The sequence below is a fragment of the Nipponia nippon genome, unplaced genomic scaffold, assembly GCF_047370975.1.
Source record: "Nipponia nippon isolate SJK-2023a ecotype South Korea unplaced genomic scaffold, ASM4737097v1 scaffold_20, whole genome shotgun sequence".
NCBI classification, from domain to species: domain Eukaryota; kingdom Metazoa; phylum Chordata; class Aves; order Pelecaniformes; family Threskiornithidae; genus Nipponia; species Nipponia nippon.
The window spans coordinates 9,223,279-9,248,811 of record NW_028262337.1 but is presented as its reverse complement, the minus strand read 5'-3'; the positions used below and the strand labels follow the sequence as shown (position 1 = coordinate 9,248,811).

General features: G+C 36.7%; 1 protein-coding gene across 2 annotated transcripts in view; it reads left to right on the top strand.

Moving 5' to 3' along the window:
* ADAMTS6 (ADAM metallopeptidase with thrombospondin type 1 motif 6) overlaps positions 1-25,533 on the top strand; it is a 157,239-nt gene that overhangs the window by 15,993 nt on the left and 115,713 nt on the right. For both annotated transcript variants that reach the window (XM_087759851.1, XM_087759850.1), the window contains exons 5-7: positions 6,062-6,279; positions 6,797-6,880; positions 7,376-7,521. In XM_087759851.1, coding sequence (XP_087615977.1) covers positions 6,062-6,279; positions 6,797-6,880; positions 7,376-7,521 — 448 coding nt within the window. The remainder of the gene's footprint in view (positions 1-6,061; positions 6,280-6,796; positions 6,881-7,375; positions 7,522-25,533) is intronic.

Genomic DNA, 25,533 nt, shown 5'->3' with positions numbered 1-25,533 from the left:
GAAGTGTTTCTCCTCCAAGGGAGGATGAAGCAGTGGCAGCTAGTTTTGTCAGGTTGCATTCAGTCATTCTGATGGTATCTATCGTATGGATCACAGGTCAATCAGAACTATGCATCTTGCATGCATTTTTTGTGAAACATGCAATAATCTTTAGCATGTATTCCCTTTGCATATTTGATGCTGCCTTTGTTCTTGGAAGCTCCTGTGTGTTTCCTGAGCTTTCATCTGTCACATCCTGAAGTCCTTAATTATTGAAATACTAAAGCACTGCTTTTTACAAGCTGGAGCCTACTATCATGCTCAATCATCTCAGTTTCTCCTTTTACTGTTGCACACTACTTCTACTCCGTGAAAATTTCTGAAAAAATTTGCTCTCCCCCAAAACTGCAAGGGCTTACTTGTCCAGATGATGTGCTATTTTAATGTTCTTCTCATGGGTACCAAAACCTTTTAAACTCATTTTCTGAGCATTGTTGCAGCTTTATCCCAAAGTGTCATGGCATCCCAAGCATCCCCAGAATATCTAAAAAGTAAAATCAAATATTAATTTTTAGTTTCACAGCTTTCAGACCCTAGGACTAAAGCCAGGTTTATGGTAATCTTTGGGGCATTTGACTGGTTTTGGAAGTTTTGAGCAGTCCAATGTTGTGTTTGAAAATGCAGTCATAACAAACCTGTAGCTGCCTTTTGGCAGTATATGATTTACTTTGTCTGGAGACTGGTTTTATCTTTACCTTCAGAACAGTTTTGCCAGTATAATATGCTGGGAGGAATCTGCTTGTGCAGCTGTGCCACTATTCATGGTCTGGCAAATTTCCCCTACTGTAATCTAGACCTAAATTTATCATGTAAGTGTTCTGTATCAGGGAAGTGGTCAGGATTTTGAAGTGTTGATACAGACAAGGGGAGTGTAATTTCTGACCTTTCTGAGAAAAATTGCAATAATTGATAGGAAGTGGGGGGGAGAATTTGATGAAAGGATGATCAGAATTGATTGGGTTGAGCAAGTGATGGACTACTTCATAGTAGATAGCAGAATTATGGTGGCTAATAAAAGAGAAGAATTGTAGAGGCAGGGAGATTCAGATAAGAACATGGGATAGATTTTCATAACCTAAATTAGATTTTAAGAGGTTAAGCAATAGAATGTTTAAAAAATAAAAAAAAGTTAAATTAGTATTTCATGTCTGTATTGTCACCAAGTTAACTATATTTTATTAAATATGCTGAAATCATTGAGGCCTTGGTAAGAAGCTGACCACTGTCAAATTCCAATTGCTTCAATAGGATTTGAGGCCACTGGGTTATGTTGCAGAATGCTGTGTTTGGATAGGATTGAGAAACAACAGAAGTTGACATATGAAAGCTGCAGAGTGGCAGATTTAGGGATGGCTCTACTATATGCTGCCTTTCATAGTGGTTTTACTTGTGCCAGACTTTTACAGTCGGTGTATTCTAAAATAGAATCATAGAATGGTTTGGGTTGGAAGGGACCTTTAAAGGTCATCTAGTCCAACCCCCCTGCAATGAGCAAGGACATCTTCAACTAGATCAGGTTGCTCAGGCCCCATCCAACCTGGCCTTGAATGTTTCCAGGGATGGGGCATGTACCACCTCTCTGGGCAACCCGTTCCAGTGTTTCACCACCATCGTTGTAAAAAAATTCCTTCTTTGTATCTAGTCTGAATCTTCTCTCTTTTAATTTAAAACTATTACCCCTTGTCCTATCGCAGCAGGCCCTGCTGAAAAGTCTGTCCTCATCTTTCTTATAAGCCCCCTTTGAGTATGGAAAGGCTGCAATAAAGTCTCCCCGGGCTCAATAACCCCAAATCTTCTTCATAGGAGAGGTGTTCCATCCCTCTGATCACTTTTTTTGTCCCTCCTCTGGACCCGCTCCAACAGGTCCATGTCCTTCCTGTGCTGAGGACCCCAGAGCTGGATGCAGCACTCCAGGTGGGGTCTCACCAGAGCAGAGTAGAGGGGCAGAATCACCTCCCTCGACCTGCTGGCCACACTTCTTCTGATGCAGCCCAGGAGACGGTTGGCTTTCTGGGCTGTGAGTGCACATTGCCAGCTCATGTCCAGCTTTTCATCCACCAGTACCCCCAAGTCCTTTTCCTCAGGGCTGCTCTCAATCCCTTCATCCCCCAGCCGGTATTGATACCAGGGATTGCCCTGACCCATGTGCAGGACCTTGCACTTGTCCTTGTTGAACCTCCTGAGGTTCACACAGGCCCATTTCTCCAGCTTGTCCAGGTCCCTCTGGATGGCATCTTGTCCCTCAGGTGTTTCCACTGCACGACTGAGTTTGGTGTCATCTGCAAACGTGCTGAGGGTGCACTTGATCCCACTGTCTATGTCATTGATGAAGATATTCAACAGCACTGGTCCCAATATGGGCCCCGAGGGACACCACTTGTCATCGATCTTCGTTTGGACATTGAGCCATTGACCATTACCCTCTGGATGCAACCATCCAGCCAATTCCTCATCCACCAAACAGTCCACCCATCAAATCCATACCTCTCCAGTTTAGAAAGAAGGATATTGTGGGGGATCGTGTCAAAGGCCTTACAAAAGTCCAGACAGATGACATCTGTAGCTCTTCCCTCATCCATTGATGTAGTCACTCCATCATAGAAGGCCAGTAGGTTGGTCAGGCAGGGCTTGCCCTTGGTGAAGCCATGCTGGCTGTCTTGAATCGCCTCCCTGTCCTCCATGTGCCTTAGCATAGCTTCTAGGAGGATCTGCTCCATGGTCCTCCTTTCTACCCATTTTAAAAATGGGTGCAGTGTTTCCCTTTTTCCAGTCCCCAGGGACTTCACCTGGCTGCCAGGACTTTTCAAATATCATGGCGAGTGGCTTGGCAACTGCATCAGCCAATTCCCTCAGGATTCTGGGATGCATCTCATCGGGACCCATAGACTTATGTATGTTCAGGTTCCTCAGGTGGTCACAAACCTGACCTTCTCTTACAGTGGGAGGAACTTTGCTCCCCCCGTCCCTGTCTTGCGGTCCATCAATTCGAGAGGTGTGGGAAGAGAGGTTGCCAGTGAGGACTGAGGCAAAAAAGTTGTTGAGCACCTCAGCCTTCTCCTTGTCTGTTGTTACCAGTTTGCCGGCCATGTTCATCAGGAGGGGTACACTTTCTTTGACCTGCCTTTTCTGGCTGACGTACCTGTAGAAGCCCTTTTTATTATTCATTGTGTCCCTTGCCAAGTTCATCTCCAGCTGTGCCTTGGCCTTCCTGACTCCATCCCTACACAACCGAGCAGCATCCCTATACTCTTCCCAGGATACCTGCCCTTGCTTCCATTGCCTGTGCATTTCTGTCTTGCCCTTTAGTTTGACCAGCAGGTCTTGACTCACCCATGCCAGTCTCTTGGTCCTTTCCTGATTTCTTACATGTGGGGATCGAGAGCTCTTGTGCTCTATGGAAAGCATCCTTAAAGATCTGCCAGCTCTGTTCTGCTCCCTTGTCCCTGAGGGAGGTTTCCCAGGGGGTCCTATTGACTAATTCCTTGGACAGCTGGAAAATGAAAAAATGCTTGTATATACATTAAATGACGATGGTAAAATAGTAAGAAAAAAACCAGCACATAATGCTTCACGTCAAAATATTCTCATAGTTGCACCTTACATAAGTAGCTTTCTGTTGCGTTTTGAGATCTTTTTCTGTTTGTGTTCTCTGCTCACTCTCCACCTTCACCCCCACTTAACATCTTTAGAGGACTGACTTAGGAAAACTTGGGTACCATACCTGTGAACTCCATGTCTACACACATCTGGATTTGTTTTCAGTTGTAATTTAAAACCTAATTCCCTGTTTTTGTAATCAATATTTTGGGGTTAATTACAGTGGGTTTCTGTGTTTTGTTTTTTTCTATTTTTGCTTTTTTTACTTCCCGATAGCTATGTTCGATGTTAATGAAGCTTAAGTTTTTTTCTTTTTTAATCTACAAATATGGTGGGAAAACGACATAACTTGCCACAGAACTGTTTTTGTTAAATATATTGCAAACTTTTATTGACATGTTTTAGCTTTTTAAAGAAAATTCAGTCAGCATTATTTAGTGTTTTTAAAGTAAAGCAGCATAAACATTGATAGATCCTGGAGTGTGAGCCTAAGTACTCAGGATTGTTTCTAGCTTTCCTATTACTGTGAGACCAGCTGAAGCCTAAGCTTCTCATCTGATAAAAAAAGGAGAAATGTTTGTTTTTGTGAGGTCTTCTGAGACCTTTGTTTGAAAGACGCTATCAAGATGAGTCCAAAATAATATTTTCTTTTTTTCTCTGAAAGTTTTCTGCATGAGCTCATCAGTTTTCAAATGTGTAGAATAGATTTGCATCTTTGAGTGAAAAATTATGAATGAATGTGGAAGCAGTATTGCGTTTCTAAAGTACTTCTAGCACTACAAGAGCATCAGAAACCATTGTCAAATGTCACCATTTGTTATTTGAAAATGAAGAGTGGATTTTTTTAAAGTTTTAGTACAGAGGCTGTCAGAGAAAATTCCAAACATTCCTAAATCACTGCCTAAGTGAGAGGAAAATCTTTGAACAATTAAAGCAACTTGGAATTTTCTACAATAGAGATGAAAAACAGGGAAAAGCTTAGTATTCATTATGGAATCCTCAACAGGCTTTAATACCTGATATGTTTTTTTAGGATGGATTATACCCATTGCAGATTGAGGACAATTTTGTTACTGGCATTTTTTTCAACTACCAGGTTTATTTTCATTTTTTGACTTTTCTAAAATATGCACTTTTTAAAGCCAACACTGTGGCCTCATTAAAGGCCAAATTATGAAACATTGCAACAGTGGGAATGCTGAAGATTTTCATTCCTGGTTTTGACCTGAACATACATTCTTTGTGGTGTAGCTGTTGCTCTTTGAAAATAGCATGCTTAGTTGAATTGCATAAGGCATTGCTTTTTCACAGAAGGTACTGGTCCTGTCTCAACTCATCCTTAGCTGAACCTGTTTAGTAGAGGTAAGGATGCATCTCAGAAATTGCGCACTCGAGCAGTCCTGTTCAGACAATTATAAATGTATCGAACTCTTAATGTTCTTACGTTCATCCATAACTAGCAAGAATAGCTTAGATATTTTGAAATCCTACTTAGGTAAAACCAGACTAATAATATACTTTCATAAACATAAGGTTGAGATCTGTTTGAGCCTTTGTGGAAAAGGGTTATTTAATACACACAACAATGCCACTTTTGCAGGGCAGGGTGGGTTCAATTTTGTCCTGAGGACAGGAATCAAAATTCCAAGTGAGTTTATAGTGTTTGTTTTGCTGATAATTACAGCTGCTTAGATTTTTAATAATCAATCTCTTGCATGCAAGAAATATTTTTTTCTATATATTTACGTGAAACAAGTACAAGTATCAACATATTTACATTAAAATTGGCGTTAAAAATAACTATAGCAATTATCCCATGTCAGGCCATTTTAAACTTCCCATTATAGTTAATTTACGAGGTAGATAAAACATAATCTGATAGCTTTCTGAAGAGAAAAATAATTTATTTGGCCCAAAAACTATTAGGCATGTAAGCATAATTGCCCAATAATTACAGAGTTTCACAGGAGGGAAAAAGCTTTTTTGGTGCCTTATCAGTGTGTTTAATTCCTTAGTATATTTTGATACCTTTTACCTTAATTTTGAATTTTGGGTTTCCAGTATGTTTTTTCCAAATGTTATAGCTGTCGTGTTCTTATCCTTAAAATTCTGAAGTGTGCTTGTGGTTAATTATAACTAATCTTTAATATTAACATAGATGTGCAGAATCAGATCCATTAAGAGAAGATTGATGATTTATTATTTTAAGTCAAGTTAAGGACAGTTGAGAATATTAGAACTTAAAGTTGATTTTCCATTATATAAGGTATTTTTAAAATAATAAAAAAAATACATTAATTTGTCTTTGCCTCAAGAAAGACTTCTTTTTAGAAGCTTTAAGATGGTAATGTCAGCATAACACAGCTGCATTTGAATGAGTTTTACTAGTCACCCCTCTGAAGTATTTAATCATTTTGGTTCTTAGAAGACCTCACAAGAAGTGGTAAACCTTGGTGGATGAGTGATGCATCTGCTTTTCCAACTTCACGTCCAGTCAATGACACGTTAAATAGTCATAGTCGACAGAAGAGATCAGTAAGCCTTGAACGGTTTGTGGAAACGCTGGTAGTAGCAGACAAAATGATGGTGGGATACCATGGTCGCAAAGACATTGAACACTACATTTTGAGTGTAATGAATATTGTAAGTTTCATCCCTCTCTGTGTTCATAGCAATATGCATGTACTGAAATGATAAAGCAACTGTGAAGTATTTATTTATTGGCATGAATAATGCTTTAAAATATGTATCGGCTTGCAGGAATTAATAGTTGAAATATGGCAAATGTTAGCATTGTGGGAAAAATACAGTACTGTTTCTGTACACTGTGATGACTTTTAAATTGTTTGTCTTTAATTTTAAATTCATATGATTACATTTAGATTCTACAATTCTGTTTAAGTCAATGGTCTAAATGTTCCTTGTGCTGGATGAATTATGAAACAAAGTATAAACAGTTTTGATTGAAAAGTGTGACCCAAGAAGTTTGTTTTACTGAATAGTCAGTTTTTTGTCCAAAAATAACTCTTATTCAGGTGACAATGATAAATAACATTATGAAATTACATTGAGTGAGAAAATAGGTTCACTTTTAACCATTCAGGAAACAAGTAGTGTTCCTTGTCTGACTTTGTGCCTTTTCTTATTTTCTGGAGGTCAGGTTGCCAAACTTTATCGTGATTCCAGTCTAGGAAACGTTGTGAATATTATAGTGACACGTTTAATTGTCCTTACTGAAGATCAGGTAAGAGCTCTTGCGCTAAGCTTTATACCCCTGAAATACAAGTTATGTTATTGTGTAATATAGTTTTCATTTAATTATTGCTTGAAATGGCTGCATCTGAGCACAAAACCTATCTTGTCATCTTTCACTACTTTAATCAAGATGAAACAGTTCAAAGGAATATTCCTCATATGTCATCTCAAAGATATCTGTTCTTACTTCAGGTGAATATTAATACACCTTTGGGAATGTCAGTTTTATTTTTAGATATATATTTTGATATTCTGATTTTTTTAATTGACATAATCATTATTAAAGTTGGAGCAGAAAGAATGCCTGTTCAGTAATACACAGCTGAACTTGGGGTCAGGTTTTAGAGAGATAAAATTTGGCAAGAAGAGTTTATTCCTAGAAACCACTGCTTCTAATTATAGTCCCATTTTAGTTTTCAAAAGGCTTAACAACTGACCTTAGTAATTTGTTTGGAACATTTCTGGTATGCATGTTGTATTGCAGCCAAACTTGGAGATAAACCACCATGCAGACAAGTCCCTCGATAGCTTCTGTAAGTGGCAGAAATCCATTCTCTCCCACCAAAGTGATGGAAACACCATTCCAGAAAATGGGATTGCCCACCATGATAATGCGGTTCTTATTACTAGGTATGGTCATTATAAGTATTGTGTTTTATTTTATTTCCGTAGCTTTATTGTTCTTACCTTATATATATAGAGAGAGGCTAGTTGTGAAGTAATATAATTGGTAGGTAATCTTAAGAGGAGGAAAATTAATAGATGGCTTGTCTTAAATGTATCAGACTATTGAACTATAGATTAAGAATTTGGAAAAGTAAGATGTGCAAATTACTTGCTTCTGCTGTTATTTTCACTCCATAATTGCCAATGCAAAGTATTCCAGTAGAACAGATGGATCCTATTGAACATTTTATACTTTTGTAATTGAAAAGAATTCAAAGGATTATGGAGAACAAAACAGTATGGAAAATGTTTTGTTAACCATATATAATGTTTTTAATATGAATTTCAAGCCAGAACGTCAACTACTGTAATAGTATTTCTGCTGAAGAACAGGTTCTTGCAGATTCAGGCAATGTGAGAATCTGCTTTGTAACTGTTTTGATATATTGTGCTTAATTAAGATGAGAAGTGACAGTTTTAATAGGTCGTTTCAAAGCCTGCATATGTGCCCATTTTCTTGCTTCTATTCCACCGTTACTGTGATAAATTCAACAAAGCTTGCACTGTAATCTTGCAATCCTGAACCTGTTCCTGTTTGTCCTTTGCAGTTATGGGTAGGCAACTGTACATTATTAGGAGATCAGTTTCCCTGTTGTTTAAGGACACTATTCTTTTCTATTCTGTTTAAATAGCAGCAGATGCAGCAGGACTAATTTGGATTAGGATCTTTTTATTATAGTTTCTGCTTTCCAGGACAAATTCTGTACTGCTTTGTATGTGACCTATTTGTGGAATTACTGTGTTTACTGCAGAAATTTTTAAAATAGTGATTAAAATAATGTCTCTTTTCTGGAATTTTGCATAAAACGTGTAAAACTGGCTGGATTTTTTTGGGATGGGTGGGTTTTGTTGGTTTTATTTTGTATAAGGAACAATTTTTTTGAGAGGAAATAAAAAGCTACTGAATCACTTGCATGAATTTTTGCATTCGTATTTGAAATATAATTGTTACATGTGGTTATTAATACTACATAGTAACAATTAGGGTGATTAAATGCCAGAGTGACTTAAGGAGCTGTGACAGTCCAAAAAGTTTAAAAAAATAATATTAATGTCTCTAATAAAAATAAATGGAATGAAATTCAAAATACAATACAGTTAGATTCTAAGATACTGATTTTTCATGAAGGCCTTCGTTTATGTTCAATTTTTTGCATACAAGGAAGTCCTTCACTAGGGCTGCTCACATGTGAGATTAAGTACCTCTTTACCGCTGTGCTACACATCGAGCTTTTACTGGTAAAATTTAGGCAGTGAGTGAAAAAGTGTAATCTGTAGGTAGTAGGTTGTGTCAGTTGAAACCCCCTAATATGTATGTATAAGCTGCATTGGCAACACTGTATTTTTACTGTTATGGCTGAATGACTTTGATGTTTTGTTAGTGTTATTCTGGCACTGCAAAGCACACTTGTTTGTTTTCTTTCACTGTTGTGCTTTAATACCTTTTGTTACTGTATGTTCTGTACTGGCTTCCCTGTTCTGGTGGGATGTTCCCAGCACAGTTATGAACAGTTCTGTGTTCCAGATGAAGGCTTAAGTCAGTGCTAACTTGCAGGCCTTTAACTGCAAAAGGAGCAAGTTTTCACAGAACATGAATAATACCCATTGAACACTAAGCTTTTTCAGCAAGAAGCAGTAAATATTAAGGACTTGTTGTATTCCTCGTTATGGGGGCTTAGTAATTACATGAGTATGCTGCAGAGTTTCTTTAGGACTTGTGTATGCTATCTTTTAAAAAGGACATAACAGTTATAAAAATAACTTCTGAGTTTACTTCTAAGAGTTTTACACTTCTAAGTATATACCTGTATTTTAAATCAACAAAGTGCCTTAGTGTAGTATCTGCAGGCTAGTAATAACCACCTTTATAAAACATTGCTGAACTTTCAAGTTCAGTTATGTATGCTTTCATGATAGAATGCTTGTATTCATTTATTTACTATAGTAATTGTAATTTCTGAAAATAATCCCAAAGGCTAAACTAATCAATTTGAATGGATCAATCAGGCTTTTGCTGAAACTGCTAGCTATCCTGGCTTTTATTAATAAAAAATTATCAGCATATGTGAAGAATGGATTTTTCTTTTTTTAGATTGGAATGAGTAAAGATAAATTTATATTAATTTAAACATGTAAATCCATTAATTTTAAAAAATTCTAAATGAATTACTGAAATGGTGACATGCTTGCTTTCATTCTGTTTTGGATCTCTCATCTGATGAACCAGAGTTAATGCACTATATGTGAAAGAGAAGGGTATAGGTACAGTGCTTTGAACTCCTAATGGGTTGGAGAGGTCTTTAATAACCTCTTCCACATGAAGGAATTTGAACCTATACTACCAAATATTAGGTTATTTTTTAGCCACTGTAATAGTGTTTTGAAAGCAGTTTTCTGAAGCTGTTCCACTGATGCTGCTCTGCTTTGTATGGGGTAACTACATTTTCATTGAATTTGGCACTGGAACCATTTTTGCTCGTTGTGTGTATTACTATTTTATGGAAAGTAGGAAAGTTTCAATTCAACATTATGAATAGTTTTGTGTTGATCAAAACTGGATTTTTCAGTCAGTAATTGTTGTATTTGAAAATATTACCTAGTCCTAGGTGAGTATTTAAGTTTGCAACTACAACAATCTTTATCTGAAAAGTGGGGCAAAGTTGTTAAGAAAAGGAGTCATTATCTTCACCTATGCAAATGAAGACAGCGCCTCAGCTTTTCTTAGCAACAGATGGCTTTCCTCTGTAGTACTTTCAAAGATGGCATGCTCTTATCTGTGAAGAAAACCTGTTATTAAGGGCGCTGATTCCCTAGGGATGTCTGCTTGACCAACGTAGACAGACTTTTGTACCCTAAACTAGCTGTATGCTAAAACCAAGTAGCCTTGCTGGCATGGAGGTATGCCACCCTAATCTAGTAAGTCCCATGGAGATGTTATCATGCCTGCTAAGCCACTGGTCTTTGTACAAGAGCCTACCCGTGTTCAGCGTGCCTGGTGTATGGCCTTCTCTGTTGTGGTCCTGCAGGCACCCTGCAGACTGCAGAGCGCTTATTTTACTAAGTGGGTAGGGGATTGCAGGAAACTTCTCAGCTGATAATGAAAAATAAGGCAGGTAAGAGACTGGTCCAAGTAAGAGCCTGATTCCCCATCAGGAGAGCAAAATTGTGGTAATGCAAATATGGTATTACTTGCACAAATATGGTAACAGAAATGATGTGTGTTGTCAACTCACTATGGTGAATATTGGGACTGGTTTAGCTTCCTTAATGCTGCCAGACTTTATGCTGTAGGCATAAAAAATATAATTAGCAGGACCATTTCCTGATACTATTGTCAGCAGAAGCATCTTCCTTCAGTTTCACTGGGGAGCTTCTGAGCATCCCTGAAATTGATAAGAATTAGATACCTTCTTATAATGGGAACCCCAGGGTAGGTAATAGGCCTTATATAGAAAGCTTATTATAGAGTCTTGGAATATTGGGTGACTTTGTATAGCAAAAATAGCAATTACCCAGAACACTGATAATAATTTTGTGTGTGTTACTGTAGTTTTGCTTTCTTTTATTTATTTACAGAACTTCTGTTTGTATTTTCTGAGTCTTAAGTGCTTAATGTTATTTCAAGATAAAATTCTGACTGAATTAATGTGCTAAAACAATGAGACCTGGTTTTTTTGTATAGTGCTTGCTCTTTAAAATTTCACCTAGATTTTTTCTATTGGAGACTATATTTAAAGTCTCAGGCTTTAATATTTTATCCTGTAATTGTCCAAATTGGGTTCCTGGGGGCAGGTGAAAGTAAAATACTAAACAGACAGATTTTAATTATGTATGAAGTTGATTAATAGTGTAAAGCTGTTAAGACTATGTCTTCTTTTTCCCATGATGTGACTTTGACTTTAGATAAACCTAGTGAATCCTTAAAATTCTTTCATATTACAAATCAGTAAAAGCAGGAGAAAAACTTGTATGATTCTCTTATCTCAAGTTTTTTGGTAGACAAAAAGTAGTCTTTGTGTTTGGTTCCTATATTCCTGCATCACAGATGTGATAATCTGACTTTTTAGCGCAATGTTGGGTTCTCAGATTTGTCGTTTTAAGACACAGTGTTGAGAGTTGCTGTGTATTCTCCCTTGTGCATCCCATCTCCAGTGTAGAAGTATCTATTTGCCTTTTTGAAGGTAGTTCTTGTTTATTTGCTGATTTTTTTTTTTAACCTTCATTGGTAGCCTGCTTCCTCTTTTTGTATCTTCAGAAACTCCCTAAGAAATAGAGCCTCCATAGTTTACCTTAAAAACACAAAACTTCAGCGGTCACAATGCACACTATGATATTGTTACTTATTTTGAAAGAACACTTAACCCAGCTTCCCTTCCATTTCAATCAATTGATTCCTTCTCTTGATCTTATAGATCATAAAGGAGGAATTGTGGAATTCCTGAGCAATACTTTGGTTAACTTGCAAGCATATACATTATGAACAAAACTATTCCTTGTCTTGTGCACCTGCACAGAATGGTAGGGCCAGAGGGTTGCATTCTAGGAGAAGATGACAAAATTTTAAAAATGCCTTTATTTTTTTTTTTGTCTTTTACACCCTAAGGCTTCTCTAGTACTACATTTCTATGTATCTCAGGATGGTTAGTTTGATTTGTCCAGGTGCTAGATAGTTGTTTTTCCAAATGATGTGTGTGACTGACTCTAAATTTTGCAGCCACAGAGTCTTTTTCCTGCTGGGAGGGAAGATCTAAGCTATTAATTTGCCTCCTGGTGTGTCAGTATATCAAGTAAAAGGTGTATCAACCAGCCCATAGAGAGAAAAGTTTCTGGGGGAAGCTGAGATGCGTGTGTGTGTGTGTGTGTGTGTGTGTGTGTGTGTGTGTCTGGGAGGGGGCAGAACTTGGTCTTCGAGATGAAAATGTTTTAAGCAGAGAAACATTTTAAACCGTACTCACTTAAAGAGATTGTACTTCTCAAAAGTCGTTGCATGAAATGTCATCTCCTGTTCGTAGCATCACATACCAAGAGTTTGTTTTATGCTAGAAAACCAAATCCACCCTGCTTGACAAAAGCATTAAGATCTCTTTGATGCAGCTACAGTGCTTTTATTGGAACATAAGTGATTCTATGCAAAAAACTTCATAAAGTTTTAGTTTTGAGACTGTAAACCTGCATCCTTTTGGTTTTTTTCCCCTCTGGTACACTCTTAGAGATGTGCTTCTGTAGATACAGCTTCTGAAATTAATGACTTATAATATCTTGAAATACAAAAATCTTTTCCTTGGATTGGAGTCCACTTGCATTAGTTTTACCAGTGATTTACTGCTTTAGCAACAATGTATTCTGCACTCCCGCTGAACTGATGTACTATGTTGGAGGAATCTTTATTTGCTTGAATAAAGAATCAGGGCCATAAGATGTTTTTATTGATTAAGCCAAATAAACCTCGATTTGCAGATTAAACTAGTGTCAGTAAATGTTCAATACCACAGATGGTATAATTTTTCTATTTCTCTGGGTTTTAAATGGGCTTGTACATGTTAATTTTTGTGAGACAGTGAATGAGCTCTCTCTTAATACAGACACTTGTATTTTTGCTAGGTACCACTGTACTTGTAATTCAGTAAGTATTGCTAAGCAGTGTGGTATGGCTGCTGTTAGCATTAACCCTGGTATTAGTATGCAGCATGTCTCTAGCAACACTTGCTGAAGCCCATATGGGAGGCATTGGCATTATTACACAATTGGTGGATTTTTCAAATCTGTCAAGGAGGGAAATTTTACAGAAGTGGTTTATGTTTATTATATATGTAAAAGATTAACTTCACAATGCGTCGGTTAGTCATTCCGTCATTCATGTGCCCTCATGGGCAAGGTATACTCTCTTTCGTTTGTCTGTAAGATATGCATCCCCTGTGCAGCCCAGTGCTGCCAGTTTTTCTAAGAGGGCAGAAGGTATATGTGTATAGCAGCAATCCTAAACTCCTGCAAATCTTGTGGTTCATAATCTAAAGAACTGCAATGGTTCTGGCATTGCTGTAGATACTCGAGAGGGGCAAAAAGTTTCTTGTTTCATTTTGCATACCTGTGTAGAGCTGACCACAATCATGCCTTTCATTTTTTTTTATAACATTAAGGGGTTTTAAGCAGCTGGGGATGATTTGGTAGTTGCATTGTCCCAACAGCAGTCCTAAAAGGAAATGTATTTTATGGACACAGTTGCCCTTTTGCATGTCAGTTGCTTATAGGTTAGTAATATACTTTTATTCTGTAATAACAAGTAACATTTCCACATCAGGTTCTGTACTAGTTAAGGCATTTGGTAGTGAGGTAGGGCCAGCCAGGACTCTGCACATTCCTTTCCTCCTGCAGGTCCAAGATAGTTATGCTTCTTTTCTGAGGCACTTTTCCACTTTTTTCTGGGCCGCTTAACTTGTTGCCAAGATTTCTTTTCTATACAAGACACTCTCACGTTGCTCTGTCAGGACAATTTCCTAGCCTTGTCCAATAAATCTGGACATCCAAAGCATTTCTGTTCCCATGAAGCCCTGTCTCTGATCCTCATCCTGCGGTTTCTTCCTCCATTAATGAGAAGGGCTCTGATTTCAAGAAGTAATTCTGATGTCAGTTGTATCTGTTTGCTTCTTATTTCCTTGACTCTTAGTCCATTAAGTGGTTTTCACCCTTGTTTTTTAGGCAGCCTTTTAACTTGTTCTACTGGGGTTGCTTGCAGTGAATTTAAGCCCCTGCCAGGAGCCTGTTTTTCCTTAGTTGATTTTTGTACAAAAATCGTAAGGTTGACTTAGTGTCCTGGAGACCATGTGTATAAGATTACTCCTTTGAGAGAGAGAGGGTTGAAAATCTGAGATGTATATGTTGCCCTTAATGTCACTCTCTGCAGATATTTAAAGTCCGAGGAGCCCACTTTCCAAGTAATAACACTAAATTCCCCATGCCTTTTTGTTTTCAGGGAATTAAAGGGGTGTAAGTGAAAAATCTGTCTGCATATTCAAAATGATGTATTTGGAAAAAAACCCAAACAAACTTGAAATGTACTAGGACTCTGCTACAGCAGATTGAGGAAAGTAAGGTATTTGATGTTGTTTGCATGTGTGCTTTGCATAATAGGGTTTCTATACATTACATGTTCCTTACACTCCTTTTTAGAGATCTGCTACTGACCACTGACACAATCAGTATGTTGCTAGATAGGAAGCTGGTACCACAGGTCTTATATTCTTACTCTTGTGTCATAAACATATTGTGGGTCTTCACTATCCTAAGGCATATTCTTTGGAATGACTACCCTAAGGTTGACGAAAGAGAAGTTGTGGCTGAGAGATGCAGCATAACAACTGTGAGCCATTACAACAGCACAGGGTCTCTATGTGTAGATGATTTGCTTTAGATACATATGGCTCTAGAGCTGTGTTCCAAAATTGCAAGCCCTACACGTTCAGTGGCAGGAAAAACACGTACAAAGATTTCAGTGGAGAGTTCTCCCTCATCGATTTATGTCTTTTTGTGAGCTGAGAGGCTGTAGGCTGTGAAATGATGATAGAAGATCAAATTAGATAACACAGGCAATAGAGAAAAATATGAAATAGTTGGGAATTAATAAAGTCAGTTGGCATGTTATGTAATTCCTGTTTATGGGACAGTTATACACTGCCCCACCCCCCATTAACAGAATAAGGCCTGAAATGTTGTTCAGGTTTCCACTCTTGGCTGTGAATTTTTTGGGGTTTTGGGGGGAGGAGGTTAGTCTAAATTGTATCTTTAAAATTTATTCCTAGATTTTGTAGCTGAAAGGAATCAAATGGACTCTGTGGGATTTGAGGGAACTCACATGGAACAATAAAGTAGCTAGAATGTGAATCTGAAAAACTACTTATTGCAGGTGATTTGCAGCTAATTAACAAGCACACTGTGTGAGTGGAATGTTTTCTAATCAATAAAGAGGCTGTTATTTTTAATTTCTGATGCCATTAGTTGACTCAGTTTGCAGTTGGTTAGTTAGAAGGTGTGTATTCTGATTTAGTTTATAAAATTTGAATCTGTGAGGGTGGAAGGGTGGAAAAGGTATAAGGTATACCCAGAGTTTGCCTAATCCATTCCAGATGGACAAAATGTGTTCAAAATGTGTTTTATTTAATACCAAATCCAGAAGAGTGACCAATGTCATTCAGTAAAGTTCAGGCTTTCATGCTCTGACTGGAGACTTCAAGTCTGAAAGCTGTTTTCTTTTTTAATTTTTTTGGTAGATTGAAATACTTGATACCGAGTAAACGGACAAGTAACATTCTCCTATCTCAATTGAAGACAGAAATTTTGAGTGTAGTCCCACAAACATCTCTCAAGATGTGCTCACTGAGTGGAACTGGTTACACACCTAATCATTTCCTGAACTGGAAAACTTGAGAATATCTACCAGCACACAACGTGGGCAGCGGAACTCCTTACTGCCCCCAGTTAAAAGTCGTTCTCTAAATGAGGCAATGAAACCTTCAGTAATTAAAAATGCGTTGGGATAAATCCATAAAATATCAAATTACATTTGCTGTTGATAGGAAAGGTATATTAATGCCTCCTGTAGTTTACAAATAAAACTTATTCTTTTACACACTAGACTTACTACAGAAGAAAAAAATCAATGAATAATACTTTTGTATGCTCTATTTTTTCCCCTTTTTTTCCTCTGGGCATTTACCTTCTGAGTTGCACAGAGGGTCATAAAACTATTCAAATGATAGTTTTTCCAGGAAATGTTTGGTGGTAATAGTTCGGGATATCTGTTAGAACACTCAGTTACTGCTTGGCCAGATATCTGAGGAAGGGCTTTCTAGCAGTTTGAAATGTCATCTTTTGCCTTCTTTTTTATAAAGAACATAGACTTATTTAAAAATCTCTCATTTTAAATTTTTCTTAGTAGTCTAAGTAGAATCCTAGCATTCTTCTCTTTTTTTTTTTTTTTTTTCTCCTTTTTTTCTCCCCTCTCTTGCTTAAGTACAATATCAGGGCTGTTATTATTTTCACAACTTACAATGACTGGTGGAATAATACATATGCAAGTGAGTAGCTGCGCTCCTCATTCTTAACAACCCAGAAAAATATATTAGGCCAATTTCTACCCTGGATTTTCACCAATTTTGGATATTGTCTGCGATCTGTTGCATAAATTCTGTCTCTCGCCACACATGAGTATATACTACATTTTCATGTTTTCTTCACATTTTAGACATCAGTCTGGACTATTTAGCTCAAATTTATAGCTACATTTTATTAGATGTCTTATGTATAAGAATACGTTAAAAACGTGCTTTTCATTAGGACACAGGTTGTAAATTAATTCATTTAGTGGCAACATCATATCCATTTAATTTTAGTATTCAGTATTCTTCAGTTTCTGCTAGTTTATATCAACCTGTTCTAATGAAGGGCATGATTATTTATGCTTTGAGGTCAACGGCAGCGTGCCTGTTACTTCAGTAGGATCTGGATAAGATTTCAGTTTGAGTTTATAGCTTGTTCATTTTAATGATGCAAATAGTCATGTAAAACCTAAAGCGAGCACTGTTTGTTCCATGCTACTTAATAACTTCTTTAAATATTTTCCAGCTTTAAAATGTAGATTGATGAAGTTAGGTACATGAGTGTCTTAACCTTTTTTAAATTAGGGATGCTATTTTCTCTGAAGTTGTACTCATTTGTGTATTAAATTCACTGCTTTTATAAACACCCATTTTGCATAGAGATGGATCACTTCCTAACTAATTTTTAAGTATATTCAGTGTGTTAAAAGTACTTTCCAAAGTGATTAGCACTACTTACAGGTTAGTGTGTGTTGTTCGGGGTTTTTTGGGGGGGGGGGCTTGGTTTGTTTTTTTTTTTTTGCTTTCTTGCTTTATTAGTGAATTTACAGCAAAGAAGTGACACTTGAAAGGAAATTTTCCAGTCAAAGAGGAGGTGTGAATAGGCAGGAGCAGAGGATATTACAGAATTGTCCTAAGCAAAGAAATATGTTGTATTTCATGTCTGCAGTTGTAGCTCTTAGGTTTCACTTTCATAATGTATGATGAAGTGTAACTTAAAAGGCTATTAAAATTCTGACAGAACCGGATGATGGAGGTAAAGTAAAAATCCAAAGTTAAAATTCCATACTTGAATATTTTGTAATTGCCATGCTGGCCTGATGACATGTGCTCGGTTAATTGGTACTAAAGTTGATTCTGAAATCAGATCTGCTAAACAGATAAAATTTTGCTTTAAACTCACAGGAAATCACTCTTTTGTTTTCACCTCAAATCAAAACATTTTATTGAATAAGAAATTTGATGAAGGAAATAAGAAATCACATTTGTTTACATGTGGTATATTCAGAATTATATTACCATCTGTGTTGCATTCTCAATTATTTTCTTAACTGACACTTTTACTTTTCTAAAGATATCTGTTTCACAGTCTTTATATGAAGTAAACACTGGAAAATATCGTTGCTGAAATACAAACACTGAGAACTAACTGCAATTCTGGTCAAACCATTTATTTTGCAACAGTGTGTGAAAGAACGGTGGTCTGGCCAGCTGTAAAGAATTAAATATGAAATTGTAAACACATTTAATGACTAACAAGTCTTGTGTAGATTTGCTCTTTCATGCGCTATATTCCAATTTTTCCTACCATTGTTTGTTTTCTGTTGCCTTGTGTTGCTGCCACATTGACCTATTATCAGCAGGTGAAACTGTAGCACATGGGAGTACTCCAAATGGGAATATACTCAGCAAATGTAACGATTTCTGCTTTTTTTATGCTTTATCTTTTACTTATTTCTAGACTTGAAACTCTTTATACTTCTGATGATTTGGCCTTTGCTAGCTGTATTTCTACTGGCTAAGCTAATATAGGCCAGCAATTACGACATTATCAATGGTGTTAACTACAGTATTAATTTTTTTTTCCTGTGGTAGCACAATGCAGTGAAATATACTTCATTCTATTGCAGCAAGTTACTATTTGTTACACGTAGCAGTTTTATTTCAATAAATTAGATATGTTTCTTTATGTGTAATGGAGAAATTACAATTGTTCTGACCATTAGAAAAATCCAGAACATAATCTAAAAACATTTAGCTGTTAGATATCAGATACATTATACAGTGGGGCTTCTTTGGCTGTAAAAAATTTTCATCTTCCTCAGCCTCATCCAAAAGACCTTTTTGCCATCAGAGTAATATATAATTTTATCCTCCTTTGCCTATGACCTCTATACGTATAACTTCTCTAAGTGGTTCTGTTTAGTGAGTTATCAGGAAGAGTATTTACTATGGCTGCAGTCCTGCATTTTGGTCTATAAGTCAAACTCTCAAGCTTATGCCAAGTGCCTTAAGTATTAACTTGGCTCTGCACAATTTTATATCTATATATCTATATATATATATATATCTATAGATATATATCTAAAAACCCAACCCTGCACGAGTATATCATATTGAAGGATTTAGGCCATACAGAGGGCAGAGTACTTTCTTATCTTACTCTTGCTTATGGGTGATAACAGCTAGATTTAGTGTATGGGAGGGAGGGGAAGGAACACGAGAACATTGTGTGTGTGCATGGGGAGCAACACCCAAAACTTGTTTTTGTTTCCACACTTTAAAGAAAACAAACAAACAAAACCCTGCGGATTCCTCAGTCTGAAACACCAGAGTGTCACTCTTTAAAATAACACTATGACATTGTAAAAGAAGTCCTAAGTACTACAGTTTTAAAAAGGCATTTCTTCTGACTTCGCTTGCTTTTTTTCCTGCCGTGCTGATGATGTGACTTTAGTTCAAGTAATGTGACTTTTGTAGAACTAGGAAGGAAAATAAGAATGTAAATGGTATTTTCTTTAAGCCTGCAAAGTTATTTTTGCTACTTCAGTGATCTAACTTCGAGCTATGCCTTCTGGTAAAGGTCACTGTTACTGATCTACTTATATGTTGCAAATGATGTGTGCCATAAGCTCTTCCGTTATCCTTGAGGTTCAGGTGCATCCTGTGCTCCCCTGCTGCCTGTTAAAGAGATTCTTCTTCCACACAGATCTTGAATCACTTGTTCCCCAAGTGTCTGGTACAGCTGTATGGAAGTATTTTCTGTGAGGTGGGCTGGAGCAGTGTTTTGTGTGGGACTGGTAATACAGATGTGTTTTAGTGTCCTATTTCTAAAATCACCTCATCTGTAGAAATAGAGTGCTCTATTGTTAAACAGTTATTTGGAATCACAGACCCATAGCAGTGTAAAATAAATGTGTACTTTAGAAATAGTTTTATTTTTTAAATTCTAAGACAATAGATATACGTAGTACTTGAATTAATTCCAAAGATATCTCTCACTTCACATATGTATCAAGCTAACAAAACTGAAGGGTTCATCAAGGCCTTTTGGCTGAGAGTTTAGTTCCTGTGCTACTCTAGTCTTGTGGAAGATTTGGCAATGGGGACTCATGCACCACTGTTAAGGATTTTTGTCATTCAGAATTCTTTCCACCCCCATAGGGTATTTCTTTAAGGAATTTCAACCTTTTTGTTTCTAGACCATTGTCTCCACCTTTGGAAATACTGGTGTCCCTTGATTGGACATAGTCTAAAAGCGTGAACAGTCTGTAAAGTCTGTTCAGAGCCTCAGAGGGAAAACATTTTCATACTTAGTAAGACAATGTACAGTCCTCATTGTGTGAACCTTCTTTATATAAGTACATGGATTTTGTGTTTTGTATACAGTTGTAAATTTATTTAATGCTTGTAAGTGGTAAGCATATGATGGAATTTATCACTATGTGTTTTCGGAGACAAGACACTTCAATAACAGGTTTGAGATGAGCCATTTCCCTAAGTTGTCCTTTAGCATTACTATATCAGTGTGTAGTTTCTTCTGGCTCACAACAAAACAATTTCTGGAATTAATATTTCCATTGTATCAAATACTGTGATTTTTGTAGATAAAGTACTTCTTAAGATGTTAGGTTAAAAACTGGATACGAATTAAGGAAAAGAGTATAAAAAAAATTATTTTGTGTCTGATATCACAATATCAAAGATACTTGCATATGTGAAGTGGCAGTTTAGTGTAATATTTGGAGGGAAGGGGATTATAAAGACATAACAGAGCAAAGGCCTTGACTATCTCATACATCGAAGGCTGGTGCAACTGCAAAATCAGGAGGAAAATGGGACTGAAACCTTGACTTTAGTAGAAGTGCTTACATAAATTATAGTTTACAGGATCAGATGCTATATTTGTGGGTGTTTCTTGGCTGTTAAGCATGCAAGCTTGAACTATGTGGACAAGAGAATGCTTCTTCCTAACTCACTCGGCTGGGATACATTGACTTCTGCTTTTCTGTTGAATATTATACTAATACAGTATTTTAAAATACTTAAGTTTCTTGCAGTTCTCTTTCTTTGGGCCAGAGCTGTTCTAGTTTCATACTGATTTTTATGCTGCAAACATAGAAAGCTCTAAGTCATATTGATCCAAGTCTTTCTTCAATCCTGAGGAAAAGGATTTTAGATTAGAAGATAGAGAATATTTTTTTTTAGCTTGCATTTCTCTACCCAGGAAACTGGATTGTTTGGAGTTGTGTAGTCTATTTTCAAGCAGCTTAAGGAACTGTATGTAGTGTAAAAAGATTGCAATGCTTCTGTGAACGTTTCAAACATAATCTGCCTTTTTCTTAATTTAATTATTATCAAATAGGAGTGCTTGATCTGCTGTGATCAGCTCACTTAGAGTAATATAATTCCAAAGTGACAGGCCTAGCTAATTATTCTTGCCTGTGCATGTTTACATAACAAATAGGAACCTTAAGCACTCCAGTTCTAGGCTTTTTGCCTTCGGTATATCTGTAGAGTATGTCTAAGACCTCCCCGTTCATAAACAGCAGGTTGTCTCCTTTCTCCTTAATTGTTCTAGGCTGAGATAGGCCATTTTCTTCTTGCAGTAGGCCAAGAAGGCTCCTTTCTCTTAGCCTGCTAGCTATTTTGTTATAACCTCTTTCACTTGGTGTAGTTTCACTTGCATATGACTAAACTTCTTATTAAAAACAAACAAACAAACTTCACTGCTACATGCCTTTATAGATGAAAGATCTGAAGTAGCAGCAGTTTAGTAAATATTACCAAATGCATAATGGTCTGTTAAGGAAGGCCTTGCCTTAATCTTCACAGCCCATTCTACCATGCTTGTTGTGGTAGCTTTGTCAAAAAATATTTCCATGCCTGACATCTTTGAGACAAGCATCAGCGTTCACTGCGAGCACTGGACAATTGCTTAGGATTGATTTGGATGGATGCAGCCCTGAGTAGGGATATGCAGTCGTTGTTGCCCTGGATCCCAAGAACAGTCTCCAGCAACTTCGTGCCTCACTGAAGTCCTCTATAACAAAGATGATGTGTATTGACAGCACTGCAAGAAAGAAGCAAAATTACTACTGGTATCTGTTGTGCATCAGAACTTAACTTGATGCACCATGCTTTCCCATCTTCTTTTCTGGTGCCTCAGTCTCTACACAGCCTGGGATTTGAAGATGAGGGAAAATGGTGTGGGTGAGTATGGGTGTGAGTCTGTGGAGAGGGGGAAATCACATCGTGTCAATGCAGAGCAGGAAAAGAGGGAATGGTTGGGAATGGTTGTCTGTCAATACTATGGCAAAAAAGTCCATAATCATATTGATTGTATGATTTTAATGAAAATGTGCATTTGAGCAATGTATCTTGAAGAACTTAATCTGTTGGTAAGTAACTTCATTTATGCAATCCACCAAAATCCCTCACTTTTTTTTCAACTGTCATTTTGCCCTTAGGTCTGTATGTATTGTTCTTAGGAATTATGTCAGTTTTATATGCTGAAACCAAGCTTGAGAAACTCTTGGTTTTCAGTAGTATAGACTCCCTGAACATTATACGAGACATAATTTTATAGTTGCTCTCAAAACAAAATCTTGATGGTCTCCTCCTGCAAGCATCTATTTTTCCCAAATAGTTACCAAGTAATTTCCTGTTACATGTGGTGAGGTCAAATCCAAGACTGCTAGCTCATGATTGCTTCATATTTTCAAATACAGCTTTTTTGGAGGAAACTTTAGAAACAAGGTCATATGTTTCTGAAGTTTTGCTTTCCACAGATGAAATCTTTGGAAACAAAGTTGATTATTTTTTTACCTTTTTATTTTTTTTTAATAGCTATCATAAAACTGCTGTTGATTATACTTGAGTAAACTGTCATCTGTGTGTATTTGAATGTGTTTTCCCACTAAGACAGTAAAACAGAAGTGAGGCTGAGCTATTTGGTTGAAAAATGTAATGAGAGAGTTGAAGGACTGGAAAGGGAATGCTGTGAAAGTATTGTAATAGTCTGCGCAACTTTTAAGTTCTGCAGGGGCTCCAGTAAGGCAGTTTCTTATTGTTGTACTATTCTGTATTTATAGTAAATATGTGAAAATTTCCTAGCCAAGCTTTTAAAAATAAAGTATCTCTATACCATGCTGTTTTGTAAAATTTTTCGATGTTTCCACTTCCATTGAACTTGATGAAAGCTGCCTAGGGCTAAGCATTTTTGAAGCGTATTTCTGCTTTTTAAATTGCCAGTACGGAAGGTTTTTTATTTTGAGTTCCTTATTCTCAGAAACACTACTGGCAAATAAGAAAGTAAGATTGTGATTCTGTCGAATATGCAGTAGTTAAAATTGTCAAATCCTACAGCAGATTTTGGTAAGCAATTAGGGCATGTCAGAGGTAGTAGTATCTAAGCTCCACGTCCAGCTGGTTGCTCAGATCCTCCAATAACTGTACTGTCAGTTCTTTGTGGAAGGCAAACTATCTACAAGGAAGGACTGTCCATATGAAAGAGCTATTTTTTAATGTCTAGAAGCTTGCAGAATCTAAATTATTACTTTCTACCCCCTTGTGTGTTTTTTTCCCCCTGTATTGCTTGTTCACTGCTGAGTATTGTGTGGAAATACAGGTTTGATTTTTGTGTGGTATAACAGCTTGGGGCACTTAGTGACAAAATCACATTTTCTGTATACAGTCTTAAATGTTTCAGAATAGGAACCATAGTATCAGTTCACTCCTTGGAAACATTGGCTTTACAAACATCACGGAGGAAGAGATACTCCTTTTTAGAGCTTGTATGGTAGGATGATTTTCTATTTTAATTAATCTCTTTACTGAAATAGCTTTTGTGTATTAGCAAGTATTTTAAAAAGAGGAGGTAATTTCTGAGAGTAAATTAAAAACAAAATTTAGGATATACCTATGCCTTTCAAAGAGACATTGGCAGTGCAGGTTACACTCCATTTCTAATAATTTTCACTGACTAGATTTCAGATGTGTATTGTACACTGTGCAAATGTATAGAGGGCACTGCAGGAATTGGTTCACAAACATCCAGAACTAATCAATTGTGTTCTACAATTTAAGTTAAAAAATTTGGAATCTATAGATTCTTCTATATTTGGCAAAGAGTGAGACAGAACACGCTTAAGGGTTACATACTTTTCTTTGACCACTGTACGTATTTCTAGAAGTAGTTAAATTTTTCTGCAAAGGTATGCTTTCATATGTTGCAGTTGATTATCAACAAGTTTGTTAATCCAAAGGTCAAGTAAATTAAGAATATCTTCTGTAACTGGTTCTTCATGTTTTTCTTTTTTAATATTTTGTCTTTTAATATAGTTAAACCCATATTCCAGAATCTTTTAAAAAGAGGGGGGGAAAAAAAAAAAAAGGAATAATGTCCTACTTTTCCAAACATAATTTGATGTGTGATTTTGAGCATCTTCATGTTTCTGTGTCCAACTATGAGGGATTTTAAAGAGGCAGAATATTCAGAAAGTGACATCTTCCCTTTAGAAACTAATTACTTAGAAATAGAGGCATCAGAAGCCCTTCAGAAACATTTTAGGCGTAAGTATTAATTTGGCTAAAACACTAGCTCACTTGTATAGAAACATAGAATCCCTATCATATAAATTGCAGTAACATTTCAAAATAAAAAAAAGCTTTAGATTTTTTAATAGGAGGTAGGAAACTCTTTAAATATCACTTCAAACTTCCTTTCCTGTTTGTGACAAATATGTGATTTGTTGGTTTTATTATAATTAAGTTATTGACTCAGTAGATGGCACTCTTCCCCCTGAGTCACCAAGGTGCCTAGGTCATCTGTATTGAAGGTTCCCTTTTTTAAATACAAGATAGAATTGATCATGATTGCTTCTGCTCGTTAGAACAAGAATATCAGTTGTCATATTCTGACAAAATTTCTGTTTAATTATTACATTCTTGTTTGTCTCAATCTTGGTTATTACTGCTGCTGGATAACATATTTTTTTTTTCTCTGAACTGTTGTGTGTGTTAGTGTTAAAATAGTTGTAACATCCCCCCATGCATACATTCCTCTACCCTCTACGCCCCAACTTGCACCTAACAGGGCCTAACTGTCAAATCTTTACCCTCATAACTAGGTCTTATGACTTCAGTAGAGTTATTTTCATACTAAGATGAAAATTCCTTGTGTAAAACTTATCCATCAGTTACCTTTCAGTGAATTTTATGTGAGACTTCAAGGCATGCAATTGTGCTGGTACTCTGTACTTATAGTATCAAAACAGGATCTGTTGCCATGGCTTCTTATCTGCTTTAAAGGTCTAATTCTGCTGCTGCAGACATAAATGCGAATCACGAGTAAACCACTTTAACTGTAAAATAGAGTCTTTAAATACATGTTCTTCATGTGTATGTTATTGAAATTCTTCTGGAAATTTAATTTTCCTGCCAATATGCTTGGGTCATATAAAGCTACAATCTTATAATTTTGACTGTCAGTACCTTTGTTGATACCATGCTGTGGATGTCTGTGTCCCCTGAACCCATAGCA